This window comes from Coturnix japonica, chromosome 2 (genome assembly GCF_054131305.1).
Source record: "Coturnix japonica strain WE chromosome 2, WE-NBRP24, whole genome shotgun sequence".
NCBI lineage: Eukaryota > Metazoa > Chordata > Aves > Galliformes > Phasianidae > Coturnix > Coturnix japonica.
Window position 1 is genome coordinate 130,464,115 of NC_140664.1, and position 21,488 is coordinate 130,485,602.

The window sequence follows — 21,488 nt, forward strand, 5'->3', positions numbered from 1 at the left end:
CTTTTGGTTCTGTGCTATTTTTCTAGCAATTGTGGCATTTTAAAAAGTTGAACATTAAAAGAAATTAAGCCTTGATCTCCGTAAAGAACTCACAAGCATAATTTCTTATCCCTGTGCATTCTATTGCTAGCCCTGTGGTAATAAACTTTTGAAAGGGCAGTATATTCACAACCCTACTGTGTAGTATTAATATGACTTTGAATGGATTTCTTTGTATCAGATGGCTAAAAGTTTAAAATACCAACACTGAGACCTTTCAGGAGCCTCTGAGTTTGTATCTCACTGTTTCTTTTGTGTTCTTTGCCAGTTAATGGAAACACCATCACAGGGTTTTTCACATATTCACAATTTTGATAAATATTCAAGATTTTAAAGAATAATCACAAGTTTTGAAAGGTTTGTTCTTGACAAGTTATGAAATCTTCTTCATTACTGTTACTCTTTACTGCTACTGCTTCAATCTCCTCTCATATTCTCTGTCATGTCTGCATGGAAGCTCTTACTCATCGTTCAGCTTTCTGAGCAGGAGAAGGATTCTGCATAATATCTTTTCTTCCCTATTCCTTTTATAAAAAGCATCTTTTCCTGCTTCTTGCAGAGGGATCCCAGGTTTACCTGCTCATTCCAGACCTCTTTCCTTCTCTCCAGTCTGAGTTCCAGGGATGTCTCTGTGACAGATTTGTAGCAGTCAGCTAAATCACATTATGGCTGAGCAGGAGTATTTACTACCTTCACACCAAGCATTTTCAGCTCCTCCTTTCTTGATCAACATTAGTAATACTGCTCTCCTGCCTGTCACTTGGGCTTTACCCCCCATACCATAAATGACCTGGTTGTTTCTTCAGTTTTGTACAGCCATTCAAAGTCTAAACATTGCAGGTCATTTTTCACAGGGACAACAAGTTTAAAGGAGTTAATCTTCCAGCTCTAGCCTACAATAATCTCTGCCTTCCTGTTCCTCTGTAGGAATTCATCTAATTTATAATTCCTTATATTAACTCCTGTGACTTTTTCACCATATTTTCCTACCTTATATCTTCCATGGCATGTTTGGATTGTAAGTAGAAGAAATTAATGGCTGCATTTCTTCCAGACTTGATATGTAAAAGCAAATTTTTGAGATGATTTGCTTAAATTCTTGAAATGATTTGCAGTGTCCCAACTGTAATTGTTACTCGGTGCACTCAGAGCTCTTGAACTCTTTCTAGTGAATGAAACGCTATGAATATTACTTAATTCTCAAACATTTTGTTCCTCTGGGAACTTGGTTAAGCAGAGAACATCTTAGTTAAGTTATTCTCAATCCCTTTGTAAATCAAATCACTGAATATGTATAAACTGAAATGTCTGAGATAAGGGGGGGAAACATCTTTATAAGGCTTTATGTGTATCTGAACTTGGACTAGAAACCTAATATATGCTTTGAGGAGAAGGAGGGCAATTTCTTGCTCAGACAAAGTTAATCAGAGCAGTCAGGGAGTCAGTTTTGTTATTGTTGGTATTAAAAATGAAACACTTAGTGATTTCTTGGAAGAGAAACATGAATAAAGGACAATTAAATCCTATATGCTACTTATGCTATAACAGCTACTTTTCTGACTGTAGAGTGATTATTCTGAGAAGGATCAGAATGCCTGGGGAAAAAGTGAAAAGCCAAAAGCAATTGGGGAATAAGCAGGTTTTGAGTTCTTTTATTGCAACCATTATTAAAGGCAACAAAACAAGTACCAGTTAACCATATCTGATTCAGAAAACCTCATTGCTTTAATCTAACACTTTCTTTGAAATATTTTGATGCCAAAGTCATGCAGTCTTAGCAATGTTGTTACACCTTCTAGTGGGGGTGTCTTGAAAAGGTTGAAACTCAACAAGAGAACAAAAATAGCCATCCATGAGCTGCAGCTGGCGTGCAACCCCAGCCACCTGTGTCCTCCTGTGGCCAGGATCTCTAGGTCAGAAATTCCACAGTTGCCAGGAGAAGAAAGGGAACTCTGCTTCTAGCCAAGTAGCTACATGACCAGATTGTCCTTATCTCTGCAATGACTCATTGCTTCCAGAGGTGAGAGCAGAGACAGGTCCTTATCAATCAGTGAAACAATTGGTTAATGCTTTAACACGTTTGTTCTTTGATAAAGAAAATGACTTTAAAAAAAGAAAAACTGTATTGCAAAATTGTGCTTTTTACTGGAATATCAAGCACTGTAAAAGCAATATTACCTCTATTCTGAGTGTGCCTGGAGGCCTTTATTCTCTGCAATAAATGGCTTGTTCTTTTGTTTGGATATTTTTCCAACAAGATTACTGTTTCCCATGCTGCTTAGGATGGGTCCAATTAGTTTATGAAGGAAGTGTTAGCAGGGCAGTAGAATTGTGACTATTATATTGCAGCATGGAAAAAAAAAAGTGCCCCTGTACCTCCATTGCTTTAAGAAGTCTGCATTTATACCAGATTTAATGTCTTCCATTTTTCTCTTGAATGTAAGAAATGCCATATTGTGTTCTTGAAAGAATGAATGTTTGACAATATTATTTTCAGTTAAGTTTTGGCAGTCTCGCAATTGCTGTGCACGGAGATTGGTAAGCAACCACAGGTTTGGTTTTGCTGAGTTAATGCTGTGTGGTTCTTAAAAGCTTACAGAGTTCAGTAGAGGAGTTGACTGTGGTTTGTTTTGTCTTCAATTTTTCTCCCTTTGCAGCTCTTCTCTTATAACCTTCTTTACATTCAACACAACTTTATAGTCCTTATACTGGGCTGTGAAGGGAAAGGGATTTACTATAGGATCACTTAGAAAGTATATATATTTTATTGACTGCTCCCTTTTTGTTTGATTTTTAAGACCTGGTGGTTTCTTTTACCTTTGTAAGGTGTTGCTTAACCAGATGAGACTAGCTATTAATTCACTCCAGCCTGTAAAATTTTGTAGGTAAAAGCCACTGCCCTCTGAGTAGGTTGTTATAGAACAAGATTGATTACAAGTGACATTTAAAATAACTGGTTATTGCTATCGAGTCTACACAAGCAAATCATGATTCCAGCAGCACACACACACACAAAGAAGAAAGAAGTTTGCCCCACACAGATGTTAACAATGTTTGTCACATCTGCCAGGAGGTGAGGTGATGTTTTTCATCCACTCCTGCTATCTGCATGCGTGATGTCTGCAGGACATGGCTCAGCTTCAGAGTCATAGCTGCTGCACCACGTGCTTGCTGATACTTGCTGGGCACTGGGAATGCTGGGCTTGGTTTGCAAGTGTGGAAGAGAATTAAAAGTGACTTGGCCTCACTGCGTGAACAGGCTGCGAGGGCTTGCAGGTGTGGCAGCAATATTTGGGACAGGTGACAAGAGTGGCTGAGGAAGATGTGTTCGTCATCAGATTTATTTCGGTAAATGCTTAGGCAGTTGGAAATGAGTCAGGCAATGAGAGATGCAGGGGAAAGCTTGATTTCTTAGTGTCTTGTAGAGTTATGGAATATTTTGGATGCCAGCACCAAATTAAACAGCTTGTTGAGAGGTAAGAAGACTAAAATTTGTAGCAGTGGCCAGGTGTGTGTTTGCTGAATTTCATCAAGTTTGGGTCATTTTCACAAATTAGTTGAGGAAATTTGTTGGAAACTGAACAGTTTGGTTTGTTTGGGAGCTAAAAGGGTGGAGATTTATACTGGACGTAAGGAAAAAATTGTTTACAGTAAGGGTAGTGAAGCACCGAAACAGGGTGTCCAGAGTGGTGGTGGATGGCCTGTCCTGGGAGACATTCAGGGTCAGGCTGGACAGGTCTCTGAGCACCTGATTGAGCTGTAGGTGTCCCTGTTCACTGCAAGGAAGATGGGCCAGCTGACCTTCAAAGTTTCCTTTTACTCAGACAATTCTATGATTCTTTGACTGCTGGATGTCAGATCCAGAAACTGCTGCTTGAGTCCCCTACCTCTGCCCTCCCATCTTGAATCAACTTAGTAGAAGATGGATGGCAGCATGTTTATCTGAGGAAGACCTGCTGAACTAATGACAAAGGGCCATATCCTCAGCAACACCCAGCAGCAAGATTTCCTTTGCAGCCACGTGCCTTCATGGTGGGTTTCCCCTGCACAAGGTTCACGAGAGGTGAAAGCCCTGGATGGAGCACAGCTGCAGATGAACACCGTATTGAAGTCAAGGCAAGGTCTCCTCACTGGGATTTGTGGGAGAGATTTTAACGATCAGCTTTTTCCCAGCAGTGTCTAATCTCTGTAGTTTACAAAAGAATTACTTTGAATTGCAACCTAGGCAGAAGTGAGGAAGGAAGCACTTCAAAGGTTTCCTTCTTTATAACATCCTCTGTTCTTGAGGTCTTTTGTCCTGCGGTCATGGAGCCCTTTGTGTTTCCCAGTGAACTGGCAGGCGGGATGGCCAAGGTGGCAAAGCAAACACAGCTCAGTGTGCCTCCAGCAGCACCCCATCCAGCAGCACAGGCCTGGCCCTGGTGACTCACGCATTCCTGGCTCCAGCTCCTGCATTGCTGCTCGCTTTGCAGCCCTTTTTGTTTCAGGAATGAAGCTGGAAGAGAAATGGCGAGCTTCCTGTTGAGCGCAATGCGGGCCAAGCTCTGTGTGAGGTTTGCTCTGGGATCAGTGCTCAAGATGGCTGAACTGCATGCAGTGGGATCCTCTGCTGCTGGCACTGGGGTGCAGGTGACTGCAGTAGCATGCTGGCCTTGGGCTGTGGAAGTACTGAGGGATGCAGGAGAGACCCTGTGTTCCAGATTCAGCACAGCTCAGTGCCAGCTGCCCCCCTTGGTCCAGATGTACTGTGCACCCATGTACTTCTGAAAGAATACATGTCAATCACAAAGAAAATGTCACAAGGTGGCAGTTTTGATATAATAAAAAGGAGTGTGAATATATCACAAATTTAAGACTTGTAACAAATGTAGTTTCCAGTAGAATTTTCACAGGACCCCCTTATGTATCTCACAAGAGGTATTAAAATCTCAGCGTTCATTTTTAAGCTCAAAAGTGTTTTATGTAAAGATGGTTCTTCAAATTCAAGACTTCTGCCAGGCTCTTGATTTCCATTCTCCGTGTTTCTGTATCACTACTAATTGTTCTTTTAAGATTATCACCACTGAAACTTTAATGCTGGAAACCTTTAAGAGAAGGAATGTTTGCTTTTCTAAGACGCTTTGCTTTTATTCTACTTGCTTATCATTTCTAAGTGTTGATTGTTGCAACAGGGATGCTTTCAAAGACTTTTTTCCAGTAAAAGCACGTATTTGTACTATACTGTTATGAGGGTTGATCTGCAGAGCTACTCCTGTATAGATGCTGTTTTCAGTGGAACAGAATTGTTTGACTCATGTTTGCTTTGAATGTTGAGGTAGTTCAGCATCCAAATACTGGAGCAGTTTTAAATAAGTGAAAAACTTGGCAAAGCTTAATTTGCTGATAAAATACTGCCGTTTTCACAAGTAATCACACTTAAGGCCTTCTCAATAACAAGCAGCAGTGACCCTTCCAGTTTTCCTAGGAGTTAAAAAAGATCTGGCCTTCTCATTGTACGGTACTTTTATATCAGATTGACATTTAAAATAATATAGTAGTATTGCATTTTATATCCAGAATGTGGAGGAACTTATAACAACTGCTTGACTTAATTATAAATGGCAATTACTGCTTGTTTGGGAGCCTGAACTGCTGAACCCCATAGGTAATCTGTTGTCAGAACCTATTATCGTTTAAGTTATTGTTGGGCATGAATTAAAGATTCATTACTGTCAGGCTGAATACTGCTTCAGGACAGAGCTGAGGGCCGGCCAAGAAAAAGGTCTGCTATGCTAGGTGTTGTTCAAATGGAAGTAACAAGGTCTTTAAACAAAGGCTCTCTGAAAGAGCCTGCATAGCTGGGATATGCTGGTCACTTGAAGGATTAATGAAAGCCACAATGGGGCCAGTGACACCTTGATGAGGTCATTTTCTCTTTAGAGAATACTGGGGTGAGGTCTTCATGAGGATTAGCCAAGTGCAGGGATGGAGAGATGAAGTAAAGGAGGAGACAGATGATAAAATGAAGAGATGCCTGGGAGCAAGAGAAATGAAAGCGAGGGAAGGAACTTCTAGGAAGGAGGGAAAGGAAGATGCCAAGTTAGACTGATTAAGGGCCATAATTAAAAGTGAAAGATGGCATAAAGGTGTGCTAAGGGTTGGAGGGTCCCTGCTGCTTCCGTGTGCTCCTTCAGTTTGTGGGATGTTTTCTGTCTGTTGGATTTGTTGTTTTTTTTTTTCTTGTTTCTTCTTCTTGGGACTCCTTTTCTTTTACCCTCAGTGGGCTGGAGTGGGAGAAGTGCCACCATGATCCCCAAGTCATACTCATGGAGGGAAGCCACGTGCATCATGCAGGGCTGAAATGCAGTTTGTCCAGCCTGCTTATAGTCTCTCTTGACTTTGTGGTGTTCCAGCCACTTCTAGCAGCTGACTCTGGGAGTTCAAATCCAACTGCTGCAGAATTGTTGCTGTCTTGAAGTTCAAGAAAGCATCCAGCACATATTTAGATATTTCTATTAGTTGCAGGAGTGGTATCACAGTTAGTTGGAAAATTCATACAAATTTTCCTACTGTTTTGTTATTGCTCAGATATTCTTTGCAAAACACGCACAGAACGTTCTAATTAACTTTACGATTTTTATGTTAATAGGCAAACTTTGGACCAGAAGTATGAAGGTTGCTTACAATATACTACATAAATTAGGCACAAAACAAGAACCAATGGTACGACCTGGAGACAGGGTGAGTATCTCGGTGATTTGTGATTGCTAATAGTCCAGATGCCATGTCAACAAAGAGAGACTGAGGTGTTTGGGGTGTCCAGAGGGAATTAATGCTGCGGGTTGAGGGCAGTTTGCCTTTCACTCAGGAAAGGGCTGATCATTCAGACAGATGTTTGGAATTGTATATGAAATAATTTGAGCTAGGATTCGCTGAGTAGTAAGCTGAAGTTGTGGCACCATCAGCAATAAACGTTCCCATGGAAAGTGATTTTTGGACATAGAGCAGCTGTCTGTTCAGCAGAAGTTTGCATATAGAGCCTGGGGGTGTCGTGTGGTTAAAACTTACTTACTAATGACTTTGTAGTTGTTGAGGTGGTAGAAACAAGAGAAACATCGTGGAGGACAAAGACAAACAAAGGAAGAACATTTTGGCAACCAGTTAAATAAATTACACTGACTGGTAACGAGGAGAATATTTTCATTTCTTGTTCCTGACTGATTCAGTTGCTCCTTAAGGCCAAATCTAGGTGAATGGATAACATGCACTGAGGGCAAGCAAAGGTTACAGAGCTAGTCTGCTACCTTCATGCTACCCCTTTTCTCTGCCAGAGCTTTCATCCAAATTTCCACCGGTCTCACTCTGTGTTGGCTTTCAGCTATGGAACGGAGGTTCCAGAACAAAGCTGTCAGAAATGCACATTTTAGTATTGACTCTTTAATTCAAGTTTTGAATGTGAAATTAAGGATTCCTCTTCCAAAGTGTGATGGAAGTCCTCAAATTGCTGGTTCACTTGGTTCCTTTGTGCCATATGTGAGAAATGTGTCGATTTACATTATGCTTTTCTTACGGCTTCAAAAATGGAAGCATGCAGTAATACTTCCCATAGCTAAAAGAATAAAATAAAGTTTAGAAGGACTGACAGTCCTTCTTTTGTTTTTTCTGGAAATAAGTCATAAAGCATTAAACTAAAGGATCACTAGATCCTTGATCTAAATTGCTTCCTATGACATTATTCAGCCAGCAAGATCTGAAGAGTCTCTTTTACTTGATTTACAAGCATGTGTCTAAGCAACAGTAGAAGAAACATGTTGTTCAAGTGTAGGCATTATGAGAATCCACCCAGAAGGCTGTAAAAGGAATCAAGTTCAGGAACGGTCAGTGACACATGCATCTCTCTCTGTATTGTCTACCAACTGCCCATCTTTGTATTAACTTAGTGCTGCAACCACTGACATCTCCTAGCATTAAGAAAGGATTTGTAGATAATTCAGTCTGAAAGCTGGAAGTTCAGCTAGCGCAGGACACACACTGAACAAACTGCAGATCTTCTAAATAAGTCTACCTAGATTATGGTGAAGCAAATGTTTATAGCTGAGCACTGAAAGCGTATGTTTTGTGTTGTAAAAACATCTTGCCTAACATCTCTGTGTAACGGAAACACAATCATTTGAAACAACTTTCTGTCGAAGATGAGGTGTTACGGTACTGCTGGTGTTTTAGGCGATTATTGTGGCTCTTATCCCCCTGTTGTAATAACATAAAAGCTTTCTGAACTCTTTGAATGTGACTTCTTATTCTAAATAATGTATTTTGTGTGACAGCAGCTGGAGATACTTTTGAAATACCAAATTAAATACAGGTGAATATTGTGATCTTTCCTAAATCAGAGGGTAAATGTTTCCTTACTTTAATATAACACTCAGAAAGGCCTTTTTGCCTTGAAAAGCATCTTCTATCAATACAATCTCTATTTTTCATAGCTGCTGTTACATCACTCCTTAGTTTCTTTGATTGAGCCAAAAGAACAAGTGTATGAGCCTGTATTTGATTCTCTGATTCTGTTATAATTATAGTACATGAAAAACTGCAATTGCCTTCTACAGAAACCTCAGAAATTCAACCTTGTGTTACCTCTGACAGCTGCGTGGAAATGAAGCTTGCTCTCTAAAATATCTGCCAGATAACCAGATTCTCGACAGTGTGCTTTGTATTTTGTTTTCCTTCAGCCTTATCCTTTTTGGCTGTTACACACAGTGTTTATTTATTTGGTACAGCTCTGTTAGTGATTAATGTCTTTTGAAGAGGAAGTTAGTGCCTTATTCCCACTAGACTTCAGTGAGAGTTTTTCACCTCTGTCAGCTCCTTTGAAAAGATTCTCAGCCACAGATTCACTGTGTGTGTGTAAACAAAGAGCAAAACAAAACCAACAATCCTCAATGTACCCTTTAGGGTTGTTCAACATCTTTCAGATGTTCGCTGGGCTCAGCAAACTCCGCTATCCCGGCAGTGTACCTAGCAAAAACCCTTTCCTTCCATTTCCCGTGCGGATGTTTATGGTTTGTGTTTAGAGAATATATGCATTAACTGCAAATCCATCTTGAGCAGTTGTATTGTTCACGTCCTTGCATACAGATGTGATAGCAGTGTATTTTCTCTGAAGTTTCTGAAGTTACAGCCTTCAGCTTAAAAGCAGATATATTTTTGACCCACTTGGCCAGTTTGATATCTTCTAGTTTGAAGGAATCAATTTAATTTATGGAAGGCTGTTGCAAGAGCTGACCCTCGCCATCTCCCACAGAAGGCAACTGTTTTGATGCCACAAGAAAATACAGTAAATGCTTCTAAACTATAGTAACTGAATCTTGGACAGTGTATAAAAACATATTGGTTTTGCTCCGAGACATTGAAACATGCAATTCCTACAAATGTCAAATCATTTAAATCTGAAGATTTATTAACGGTTTCAGCAGATTTTAAGGTGCTGTGATAATTCATTCTGATCTCATGCACAAACACAAAGGAGTTAAGATAGAAATTATGTGCAGTGCCTCTTGTATGCTACTTCAGGTTCCAGCCCCTGAGGTCATTAATGAATAATTGATGGCAAGGAGAGGTGTGGACTCTCCAGGCTACTAAATCCTTAGCTGGACCGTATGCTCATCCCATTTTGTACCTGAAGGATCTAAAGAAACCGTAGTATCCATAGAAGTTAGCTGCCCAGTTCTGCCCATTTAGGGAAGATGGGCACCAAGAGTGCATGTGGGTGATTTTCTGTATGTAGTGTTTTATCTAGGATAGGTAGGGTAGGCTAAGGTAGGGTGGGGTAGGGTAGTTCATTTGGAAGGAACATACAAAGATCATTGAGTCCAACTGTGTGACCTCTTCAAGGCCAAAAGTGAAAGAAGTATTACTGAGGACATTGTCTGTTGAACACTGACAGGCATGGGGCATCAACTACCTCATTAGGAAGCGTGTTCCAGTGTCTGAGCAACCTCACAGTAAAGAATTTTTTCCTCATGTCCAGTCTGACCATCCCCTGGCACAGCTTTGTGCATTCACATATATCCTGCTGTTGGTTAATGAGCAGAGACCGACACCTCCCGCTGCACATCTCCTCATGAATTTGTAGAGCCATGGGGTTACCTCTGGGCATCCTTTTCTCCAAACTAGATAAACCAAATTTCCTCATCCTCTCCTCTTAGGACATACCTTGCAGCCCTTTCACCAGCTTTATGGTATGTTGCCAGCTCTGGTATGTGACATTCTAGACATCATTTGGTATCATTTCATTGTGTTCACTAACGACACAGAAATTTCTATGCTTGGAAACTGTCCAGTCCTAAAATAAGATTATTGTGTGAGGCAAAGCCTCGGGAGACAAAATGTAATTGTTACTGATTGATATAATGATATAGTAGGTCTGGATAATCAGAACTGTTTTCAGTAACTTAAAGGAAATACTAAATTAGAATGTAAAATTATTCCATTTGCTTGGTTATTTAATATCTGCAAAGCAATCAGTAAATTGAGAATCAGATGAAAGACAGTGTCAGTGTAGGAAACAATGCATCACGAAAATATTTAATTACGACCTAAGTGAAAACGTTCACCAAAGGAACGTGTATCAGAAGAAATTCCTTCTGATTCCTCATTCATCCTTCACTGGGTATTTGAATGATTATTACTGAAGTGTTTCTGTAATCACCTCTCCAAAAGGAAGCATGGAAACTCCAGCCATTGTCAGTTGAAATCCATAATAAAACATGTGCTTTGGGAACTTCTTAACACACGTCTCTCTGTTTCAGGTAACACTTGTATTCCCTAACAATGATCCTGCTGCTTTCATGGTAGCATTTTATGGCTGCCTGCTTGCTGAAGTCGTCCCCGTCCCTATTGAAGTGCCACTCACAAGAAAGGTAGGGAACCAGATTTCTTCTCTGTATCGCATTTTGAAACTTGTCAGAATGAATCATGACCAATCCTAAGTTTTGAGTATATTTTTGTGGTTAACTAGCCCTGAATAGTCTAGCCCAGATACAAAGATAGCGTTGTGTGGTGAGTTATATATAGCTCCTTCTTTTTTGTGATGGCAAATCTCAAGATGTCCCTGCAGTCTCAGCAAATGCAGGAGAGCTGCCTGGGAAAGGAGAAGAAAATTTTGCAAGAGAACAGCTCTGCCAGCCTTACATGGAATAAGCTTTGCAGCCTCTCCAAGCTTGCTGATGTTGGCTACTGACAAAGAATCACTAGCAGCAACTGCTGATTTTCCACCTGTCCCTGCAACCAAAGCTATGTTATGCTGCCACTAGCTCTGTGTGTGCAACTTCAGAGCGTTTAGGGAAATGCCCTTTCCTGTGTCTGTATCTGCATTTGTAACCAGAAGCTTCTGTCACCACAGTCATCTCTGCCTTTGAGCAAAATGAGTTTGGGAATTCTCATCACAGAACCAGTTCATAAACAAAACTGACCACAGCAAAAAAGCTTCTCAGATGCAGCATTGGTCCAGTTTCCACTGTTGGTGCCTGTGAAGGTGTTAGCAGGCAAATGGGGCTGCTGCAGCTTGAAAATATGCTTGGGGACAATGAAGGGAGGGGGCTCAGTGGTGTAGGTGAGCCACAGCTGGGAAGCTTACACTGATGCTGATGAACTTGCATTTTTTTCTGAGGAAGCATACCTTTGAGGCTGTAAATATAGCAAAATATATTTATCTATTTATTCCAAGCTCTCTTTGTCATGTCCTCTTAATTTTAGTGTGGCTCGAAGCAAAGTTTGTTCCAAGGTTCTCCGAAATATCCCTCATGTAATGCCTTTGTTACTAGTTAGCACTAATAATAATTGTTCGGTCCAGAATTGTCTGTGCAACATGCGTTCTTTAATCCACTTTGGGGTATAGGCTGATGCTAGTTTATTTATAAAATGTTGTATTTGAGCATGTGGGATGAGTATAATGATCTTAGCAGAAATGTGCTGCATTTGCATCAAGCTGTTACCATGCTTTCACATCTGAGTGCAGCACTTTAAGGTAATTTGAAGTAGTAACATAAAGTGAGCATTATTTCTATAAAGACCAGAGATTTTACGTGCATCAACAAAATAAGACTGCACACATTGGAAGGTCTTACAGGAGCATCACAAAGGTACCTCTGCTTTCATTCCACAAAAAAGTAGCAACATATCTTTTAGGGATAAAGACATCTAGTATGTCTTTCCTTGTTAAGTCGTTTTCCTAAGTGTAATCTCATTTTAAAAGACATGGATAGATGTAAAATGTATTTATTTTAGAACATCTGATACCATATCCATCCAGTAAGCTATAAAATCCATCTGTCCAAGCAACCTGATCTAGCTGTGCGTGTCCCTGTGCATTGCAGGGAAGTTGGACTAGGTGACCTTTAAAGATCCCTTCCCACTCTAAGGATTCTGTGATTCTACTGTGAAATACCCAATGTCAAATTAATAACTTGCACTAATTTGGCTTAACTCTGTGAATTTTTAATATATGTGCATGTGTGTATGTATAAAAATAGGCACTTACACATGCAGATACATATATATTTATATAAGGCAATAACTACAGACTCGGTCTGTTTAACTATTGCCAGGATCATTCCATAATGTTTAAATATTGCATTGATAAAACAATAACAAAGATGTCAGCAGTATAATTAAAAAGCAACATGATATATCATCTATAAATAAAACTACGCAATCTCACAGCATATACTATTACAAATATGTCTGCATTTGTTTATATGGAGCAGGAACTGGAGTGGAAGCAATGAGATGAAAATCATGTTCTGAGTAGTCCCAGAAGGAATACCTCTGCTTGGTCAAATGGCAGCAGATTGCTTCTGGCATCCGTGGGAAGATGTCATTTGTGTCATTTGTGTTGGAATTACATGATCTTTGAGGTCCCTTCCAACTCGGGTCATTCTGTGATTCTGTGATTCTGTGTCATCACACAATGGCCTAGGCTGTTCTTTTATAATTCACCATCATTTGTTCTCTCTTCTTCACACTTCAATAAGTTCTGACAGTGTACATTTTTTGGTGTGTGTTTTGGAAGACAATTGCAAACCAACAAGTAGACCAGTATTTATATTATAGGCTAATACAGACTTACAAAATAGCAAGTGGATGTAGATGAGCTATTTCAGGGAGTTATATGATGAGCTCATCTTTAATATTAAAAGTGTGAGTAGTTAATAGCTTTAATAATGTTCTGCATTTTCATAAGGAAGAGTTTTCCACAGCTCTGTACAAATTATGCTTGACAGTTCACAATTGAACTTTAATATTTGCAGCCAGGTAGCATGTTGGCTTATTTATTACTTTGCACACATCTATGCACATATTAAAGTAAAGCCTGCAGCCCACGTATTTTGTATATATTCCCTATCTTTATATCATGCGTATAATATCTTTTAGCTTCTGACAGTTTATTATCAGGTTCATTACTAGCTGAGGGTCCATCTCTTGATCTTTCCTTCTGTATCACATCTTTGTGTTGACCTCTAAATAGTTCTCTGCTTCCCCAGAGAACTTCAGGAGACGTGTCCGACATGGCAGCTGGGATGGATTGCCTGGATTCCTAGCCACCGAGTCTTCAGTTTTGTTTATTCTCAGAACACTTCCTGATCTTTAGCAAGGATCCAGGGCTTGGAATTTGTGTCAGGATGGTTTGGGCTGTTTGCAATCAGGAAATCAGATCTAAAATAAAAAAAAATACAATCCCAGACTTTTTGTTTTTAACATGAAGCCTAACTCTAATTCTGGGAGTATTCAGGCATTCTACAATCACTGTTGCAATAGAATAAACATCATGTTTTATATTTTAATTTCATTTTGTTACATTTATTTAAAAATACATTTTTTATTTCTTTCTCTTCAGATTTTGCAGGATATTTCTTTTTTTTTTTTTTTTTTTTTTTCTTTTCCATTTGATGGGCACCATGAAAGTTGTTATTCTACTACTCTGATACACCCAGGGGAGTTGATCTGTTTTAATCTTAAAGTAAGATTTTTGCTTCCCAAGATTCGTAATCATGCTCAGTCACACACTATGAATATATGAATGCTGATCCCACATAGATCCTTATGGCCTTCTTGTCATAGATGGTGAAGATCTATAGCAGGTTATGATGTGAGAACATATAAAAATCTCTTTCTCAGTCACTGTTTCTTAGCCTGTTAGGCTTGATGCTAAGACATCTTCAGGATGTGAGATAAAACGTGTTTCTTCTCTGCTTTAGTTATTATTGTGCTGTGTCTGATATACTGTTATGTATACAGTTTTGCGTGCAATGTCTTTTGACAACTCACCTTCCTGCATTGGATGTAAAACATGCATGAATTGTTTTATTTTTCCTTTTAGCAATAGGAAAATTGTCTTTTTGGAGAGAGCCAACATGCATTTTAGGAGGAAGTTCTTCACACAGAGGGTAGTGACGCACTGGAACAGGTTGCCCAAGGAGGTTGTGGGTGCCCCATCCCTGGAGGCATTGAAGTCCAGGCTGGATGTGGCTCTGGGCAGCCTGGGCTGCTGGTTGATGACCCTGCCTGTGGCAGGAAGGTGTAGGGGAGGGGGTTGAAGCTATGTGATCATTGTGGTCCTTTTCAACCCAGGCCATTCTATGATCCTCTGCCACAAATAACTGTTGTCCTGCCTTTATTAAGACTTTTGGACATTAAGGTGACTCATAGTTGTAGATTTCACATGCAAATCATAGCCGGTTAGCAAAGCATTCTCTCTGATGAGACAGCTGCTTTCTTCCTCTTAAAGCCAGCTGTGAAAATTGCATCTGCTTTGTGTTTAATTTTTTATTAATGCCTTTGATGGTTGTATATTTAAATGGAGGGTTTCCTCAATACATTTTCATCTAAAGTGCTGGCGCACCAGAAGGGTGCCCTGTTTGTACGTTGCCAGCAAATGCTTGTCAGGGTAAAGGCAAATGGAGTTCAAATAAACATTGTAACAAAACACAAGATTAGTTCGGTTTGCAATGTGTTGCCACCTAATTCTTGTTTTGAAACAAGACTGGAACATGAAGTGGACAGGAGTAACTTTTATCAGCCCAGCCTTTGCACTGGCAGTCTCTTCCTTCCTTCTGTATTAGATAAGGACGTATGCTCTCAGTTGCAGAGAAAGGAACATTATTGTTTTCCTTCACACAAATCATCTCACAAAGCGTTACAGAAATGACATTAACTGCGTACTAAAATGCAGCCACACGTGGGATTTTTTTATCCTGACAATGAATTATCGCTCTCTGCAGCAGCAAGAAGACAATTTGCCTCCAGGTAGTGGTGAAATCCTTCAGGGAACCTTTAATAAAGGTCTTTAGAGTACTTTCAATGGCTGCCTACAGCAGAGAGGATTTCCAGCTTGCTTCATCTGAAGGCTTGATCTCTCTAGGTGTGTGCAGACATCATCTAAAGCTGTGCAGACCTCATTTTTTGCACCTCAGCAAGTGCTAAGCTGTCTAGAGAAGTAAATTGGTAGCTCTGAAGTCAGCATTTGGTCTCAGAGCTCACTCTGTAATACTTCAGCTGCTTCTTCTGCCTTCCACCTGCACTACTTGCTGTTTTGAGCTGTGAGTTGTGGAGGCAGCTCTCTCCGTGTCTGTGCGGGTTGGACTGTGCTGGTTCAGTGGTTTTGCCTGGGCACTGCTGGATCTCTGAGGCTTTTTTCGCCCCTGAAAAATTCATCAAAATAAAGTGTCTGTGGCAAGTGAGAGTTCTCCAATGTAGCAGATTAGCATGAACTACCAAACTAGCAAATAAAGCTGCTGAGAAAACTGTCCTGAAAATACATTCCATTCATGTCAGGAACTTGCTTTTATTCATGGGGGGAGGAGGGATTTTTCCTTTGTTGTTGACTTGTTTGATATTTTAATATGAACTTGTAAGGATCTGTAGGCTGTTTTCTCTAGAATTATTCTGTGAAGAAAGGGTTAATTCTTCTATGTACATCTACTTCTGTGGCTTTGCTCCTGAAAAGCCTAATGGATAGATGTAAAGTTCATGAAAGAATCATGACAGGACACTTCGTGTAAAGCTGACATACTGCTGTGGAAGCAGAGCAGCTCTTAAGGAACAACTATGGCCTATACTTGAAAATCGTTACATGACTTTTTAGCCTTCATGCCCATATCCTTTTGATGACAGTAAAATGTAATGTGCTTTCTCTAATGGGCACTTGACTATCTGAAGTGCTCCTGAAACATGTGTACAACTACTCAATGAAATGTTTATTGACAAATCAGATTAGATCAACAAACAATGATACTGTCAGCACTGTGCATCTGCTGTATCATCTCTACAGCTAAAAGCATTCTCCAGGAGGAGGTATCTATAACCTGTATCAATTCCTAGAATCACAATGGAGTAACAGAATTGCAGAATGGTTTAGGCTGGAGGGGACCTCACTGGATGTCATCTTGTCCAACCTCGCTGCTTAAGCAGGGGCACTAGGACAACCTATTCCTGTGCTTGATTAGTCTCACAGTAAAAAGGTGTTCCTTTATATTCAGATGGAACCTTCCATGTTTCAGTTTGTCCCATTGCCTCTTGTCCTGTCAGTGGGCACCACTGAAAATAGCCTGGCTCTATCTTGTTAGCTCTGGGTGTATCAGCCACTCCACCCAGGCACTCATTTCTGAGGAGTTAAGAGAGCAGACAGCATCTGATGCCTTCAACATATTGTATGATTTATATCGTTACAGATGAGAAAATATCTAGTTTATGGAATGCCTTTGTCAATTTACAGATTGGTTTTTCTAATCATTTAAATTGCTTCAAGGAAAAGAGGCTGTTTTCCTCTCAACATAACATGCCAAATGACAAAGATGTTTCCAGCCTGCAATCACTTCTGATCAATGTTGTGTGTTGTTTTCATTTTAACTTCTACCAGGATGCAGGAAGTCAACAGATAGGCTTTTTGCTAGGAAGCTGTGGAGTTACTGTGGCCTTGACAAGTGACGCATGCCATAAAGGACTGCCTAAAAGCCCCACAGGGGAGATACCACAGTTTAAAGGTAAGCTATCTCTCATTTACAGTGGATGTCACACTTAGAATTTACTACAGTAGTCGTATTTCTTTACCTGGAGTGGGTGAGATTAAATGCTAAATTCAGTTTACATGGAGCCAGGACCTTTACATGTTGTGTGCCACAAAAGCAGCCATGGCTGTTGGGATGATGTTGCCCTGCTGTGTGTTACTGGGCTGCTGTTACACATTGCTGCTCCCTGCTTCTAGCCGCCAAAGGATGCAATCTGCTTCATGGCCAGCTCAGCTGGGCTACCAAAACCATCGTCAGTCAGCCAACAGATTTTGTGCTATAGTAGATGAGAAGCCTTCAGACAATTCAGTCATATAGCTAAGAGTTAGGGACGGTAACCTCTGATAAAAGCATGGTAATAAACTATTTGGGTCAATAACAGCTTAAACTGCCTGGCTGTTTCTTCAGGGATTGTCTGAGCACTCCTCAGCACTTGGTGGCTGTGTTAAGAATGCCATTTTGAAAAATCTTTTTTCTTATACTACACTGAGGTTTAAAAGCAGAACTGTTTCGATAATGGTGATGTGGAGGTCTAGGAAAAAACTTCAGCAGAGAAGAATTTTGTTGTGTCTTGTCCTGCAGAAGCTCAACAATAGCTGACTTTTCTTTGTGACTATGTCTCAGGCTGGCCAAAGCTGCTGTGGTTTGTCACAGAGTCTAAACATCTCTCCAAGCCTCCTCGTGACTGGTTCCCACATATCAAGGATGCAAACAATGACACAGCTTACATCGAGGTGAGTTAATAAAGACTCATCTTCTCTTTGAATCATTGCACATGGCAATTCTGGATTAGATAAACATAATTATTCATTTGCTGGTCACAGAAGCGAAGAACATCCTGTTTTAGTCTGTTAGTAAATAATATTTTCTAATAAATTATACTGTGGATTGATTTCAGAAAAGTTAATGAAATGTTAAATTGTATTTCAGGAGTTTCTAACACTGACGTTTTATGTCATCTACACAGCTGTCACAATATTACATTAAATTTGCCTTGACCAGCCTAGGTCTCATTCACAGTGTGTACTTGCCCATCAGCATTGAGCTGCACAGACAGCAAGTTTCACAAGGAAGCTTCAGTTCTCATATCCCAGCCTTCTTTTGAACTTCTTGTTCAAAAGCTTGTCTGTGACATACTGCTTTGTGAGTCACACTCACCCCATAAGACCAGCTTCAAGAAGGGAAAATTAGCAATGCTGTTAGACTTAATTTTTCTCTTTTAGTATTTTTCAATTCTTTTCTTTCACATCTGTGTAAATTTGAATGTTTTGAATTCAGTGATGTTAGTGCTGAATTTAAATGACTATTCAAAGGGATAAGTCCAAGCGAATGGACTTTGTGCAGTCAGAGCACTGGGTTCAAGGAACGGAAGTAACTTCATTTTCAATCTTGTTTATTATCTTAGTCATGGAGAAAGAGAAATATTTAATGTATTTTAATTGGGACTGATAGTTTTCAAACTCTCGCGTAAAGTCTCTAATATTACCATGATCATCAGCAGTGATCACCTACCTCTTTTCTATGCTGCTTTCTCATGGTTCTCATACTCTTGCAGTCAAACAACTTGTGTCTTTCAGAATATATACATATAGGTTATTATAAAATCCAGTAGTGATTCTGTGGTCAGCTCATGTTCCATGACATATATGCTACAGAAGGGAGTTCAGGTTTATTAGCTGGCCTATAAAATCTAACATGTTAACACTAAGCAGACTGAACTAGGTTATTCTCTGCTGAATTTAGCATGTCCTTTAGCCATTAATATGTTCAGAATTCTTAGAATCATTTTTCCACAATGCGTGTATTCAAACAACAGATGGATTTCTAATATTGAGCCTGGGAAGCTTCAGTCAAGAAGAGAGATCCTGTCTGAAAAAATCATCCCAACCTTCTCAGTGTTTCTGCCTTCTTAAAATAGAATCATTAAATGTGCGCAGTATTCACCTACATAAGAAACACTTTCAACTCTTAAATAATGGAAGTGGGACACCTGTTATACATTGACTTTCTCTACTTGATTCTTTTTAGTACAAAACATGTAAAGATGGCAGTGTGCTCGGGGTGACTGTGACAAGGATCGCGCTGCTGACGCACTGCCAAGCCCTGACCCAGGCATGTGGATACACAGAAGGTATGGGGTACATTTATCTGGGTTTATGAAACTATGAGTTGTAATTTCTGTGATTTGACTTTTGTGTTCCTGTCCAATACATAGGTCTGTGTTAAAAGCTTGTAGATTCTTTACAAATGCTTTTTTTCCCCCCGTTGATTTCAGAAAATGTACTTTAAAACATCTTTGTGAAAGGTACAAAGAAAAGACAAATAATGTCCTGGCCAAGACAAATCCTACAGTGGAGGCTTACTGTGAACGTTAAGCTTTGAGGTCATCAGTCATGTTATAGTGAAGCGCTCTCTATTTCCTTCCTTTGAGTGTGTTTGATTTGAGTCGATGCCATTTTCTAAAATATCAACTCTTTTTGTTTTTGTTGGACAGCTGAAACAATTGTGAATGTATTAGATTTCAAGAAGGATGTTGGTTTATGGCATGGGATTCTTACGGTAAGTATGTTTTCTTATTTTCTGTGAATATTTGAAAATAAACTAACCTCATATGCCTGTTACTATCACAAACTGGGATGTCCTACAGTTTCCTCTAATCAATTTTTTTTCTGCTTTGAAAGCAAAAAAATATCTGACTTAAACCCACAATCCTCTGCTAGTGAACTTACCCATAGTGAGCACAGTAAAGATGCCAGAGTGTTTTTATGATTGCATCGAGTACTCTGACCCCTTTCTTACCATCTCATTCTGATCTCGTTTATGAATGTTTTCGAGATCAGACATAAAAGAAGAAACAAGTGAAGAGTGTTAGTACTTACCTCTGTAAGAATACGGTCCTGTGGCTCAGCTGAATTGCCACTAACTTCTCTTTCCCACAAACAGCTGTTTCTGCAAACATTAAAGTATTTGTCATACTTCAAGGTGCATACATTTTCTTGCTGCTGTTTGAATCTCTTCCTCAGTTTACGTGGGAGCCAATACCCATAATTTTATGTATGAGAGCATGCTGTTTGCTGATCACATTAAGAAGAGCTGACAGGTTTTGAAGGGTCACTGTTTAGGAGTGCTATGATGAACAGGTCATACGTGCTATGATTCCCAGGGAGCTGATATACTTTTCTCATTCAGTGCTGTATTGCTCCTAATATCAAAGGGCAGTACTAACACTTGTAAAGCTGGAACAGCCTATTAGGCTTAGTGTCCATACACATCTTGCAGTAAAAAAACAATTTATATCTTTATATCGTTGTTGAAAGCAAACCCGTAAAAAGCTTTTTCCATGCCTTCCTTTGCTGTTTATCTTGCTATGAAATTCTTGTTCATAGTGTTCAGATGGCCAACCCAGCGGGACACTTAACCTGTGTCAGGAACAATTTTCCTAAACCTAGTTTTTCCAAAGGAAATAGTTTATTTACTTCAGTCTGCAATAAGGAGAGATATGTTGCCCTCCACAGATGTTTCTAAATGCTAACAAAAGCTGTGCAGCACCTCATTTGCAAGCTGTTTGAAAGCAACCCATGAGAAATCACTAAAGCAATTGACTGCTTCAGCTTTGGAGATCTGTTTGCTGTCATTGATGCCTTTTTCAGTGCACTCTTCAACTTCTCATAACCTTGTTGAAAACACTGGAAATGACCTACCTGGAGCAGAATTGAAAAATATAAGCCATCTTCTTTTATGTATCAAAATAATTTGGCCCCTGCTTAATCCATGAGTTCGCTTTCTTGGTCTACTGTCTTCCAAATAATTTTTGTTCCCCTAGCAGGTCTATATACCAAACGGTAGCAGGTTCAGGGATAATAGTAACCTATACAGCCATCAGGCAATCACTGTTCATCCAATAGATGTACATATTTTTAATGCTTACTGTTACTTTTGTATTTGAAGTGAATTGCTTAGGAAGAAAACCTATTTATTTATTTATTTATTTATTCAGTTCTGCTTCAAAATTATGGTCTGATTAGTCTAAATCTGTAATCATTAATTAAAACATTCAGATGTGGTGATTTCATTTCATCTTAATGTAAATACCTAAATAGGGAAAGATAAATGCCAGCACTGAATATAAATACAAGCACAGAGGAAATTTCTATGATGCCTCAGTCCATAAACAATATGAATAATTGTCATTATTGTTATATAAAAGCCATTTATCTTATTTAATTTCAGAGTGTCATGAACATGATGCATGTTATAAGTATTCCATATTCCTTAATGAAAGTGAATCCACTCTCATGGATACAAAAAGTTTGTCAATACAAAGGTAAGGAACAAGAATATACGAAAATATATTTGAAGGTCAAAAACAAAAGAACAAACTGTTTTTACTACTGTGCAGCTTTCACA

The 21,488-nt window shown here is 39.5% G+C and overlaps 1 protein-coding gene across 6 annotated transcripts in view; it reads left to right on the top strand.

Moving 5' to 3' along the window:
- Window positions 1-21,488, top strand: part of DIP2C (DIP2 acetate--CoA ligase C (putative)) — a 255,689-nt gene that overhangs the window by 167,513 nt on the left and 66,688 nt on the right. For all 6 annotated transcript variants that reach the window (XM_015853069.3, XM_015853075.3, XM_015853073.3 and 3 more), the window contains 7 exons: window positions 6,668-6,759; window positions 10,827-10,937; window positions 16,934-17,057; window positions 17,706-17,815; window positions 19,110-19,212; window positions 19,576-19,640; window positions 21,312-21,405. In XM_015853069.3, the coding sequence (XP_015708555.1) occupies window positions 6,668-6,759; window positions 10,827-10,937; window positions 16,934-17,057; window positions 17,706-17,815; window positions 19,110-19,212; window positions 19,576-19,640; window positions 21,312-21,405 (699 nt within the window). The remainder of the gene's footprint in view (window positions 1-6,667; window positions 6,760-10,826; window positions 10,938-16,933; window positions 17,058-17,705; window positions 17,816-19,109; window positions 19,213-19,575; window positions 19,641-21,311; window positions 21,406-21,488) is intronic.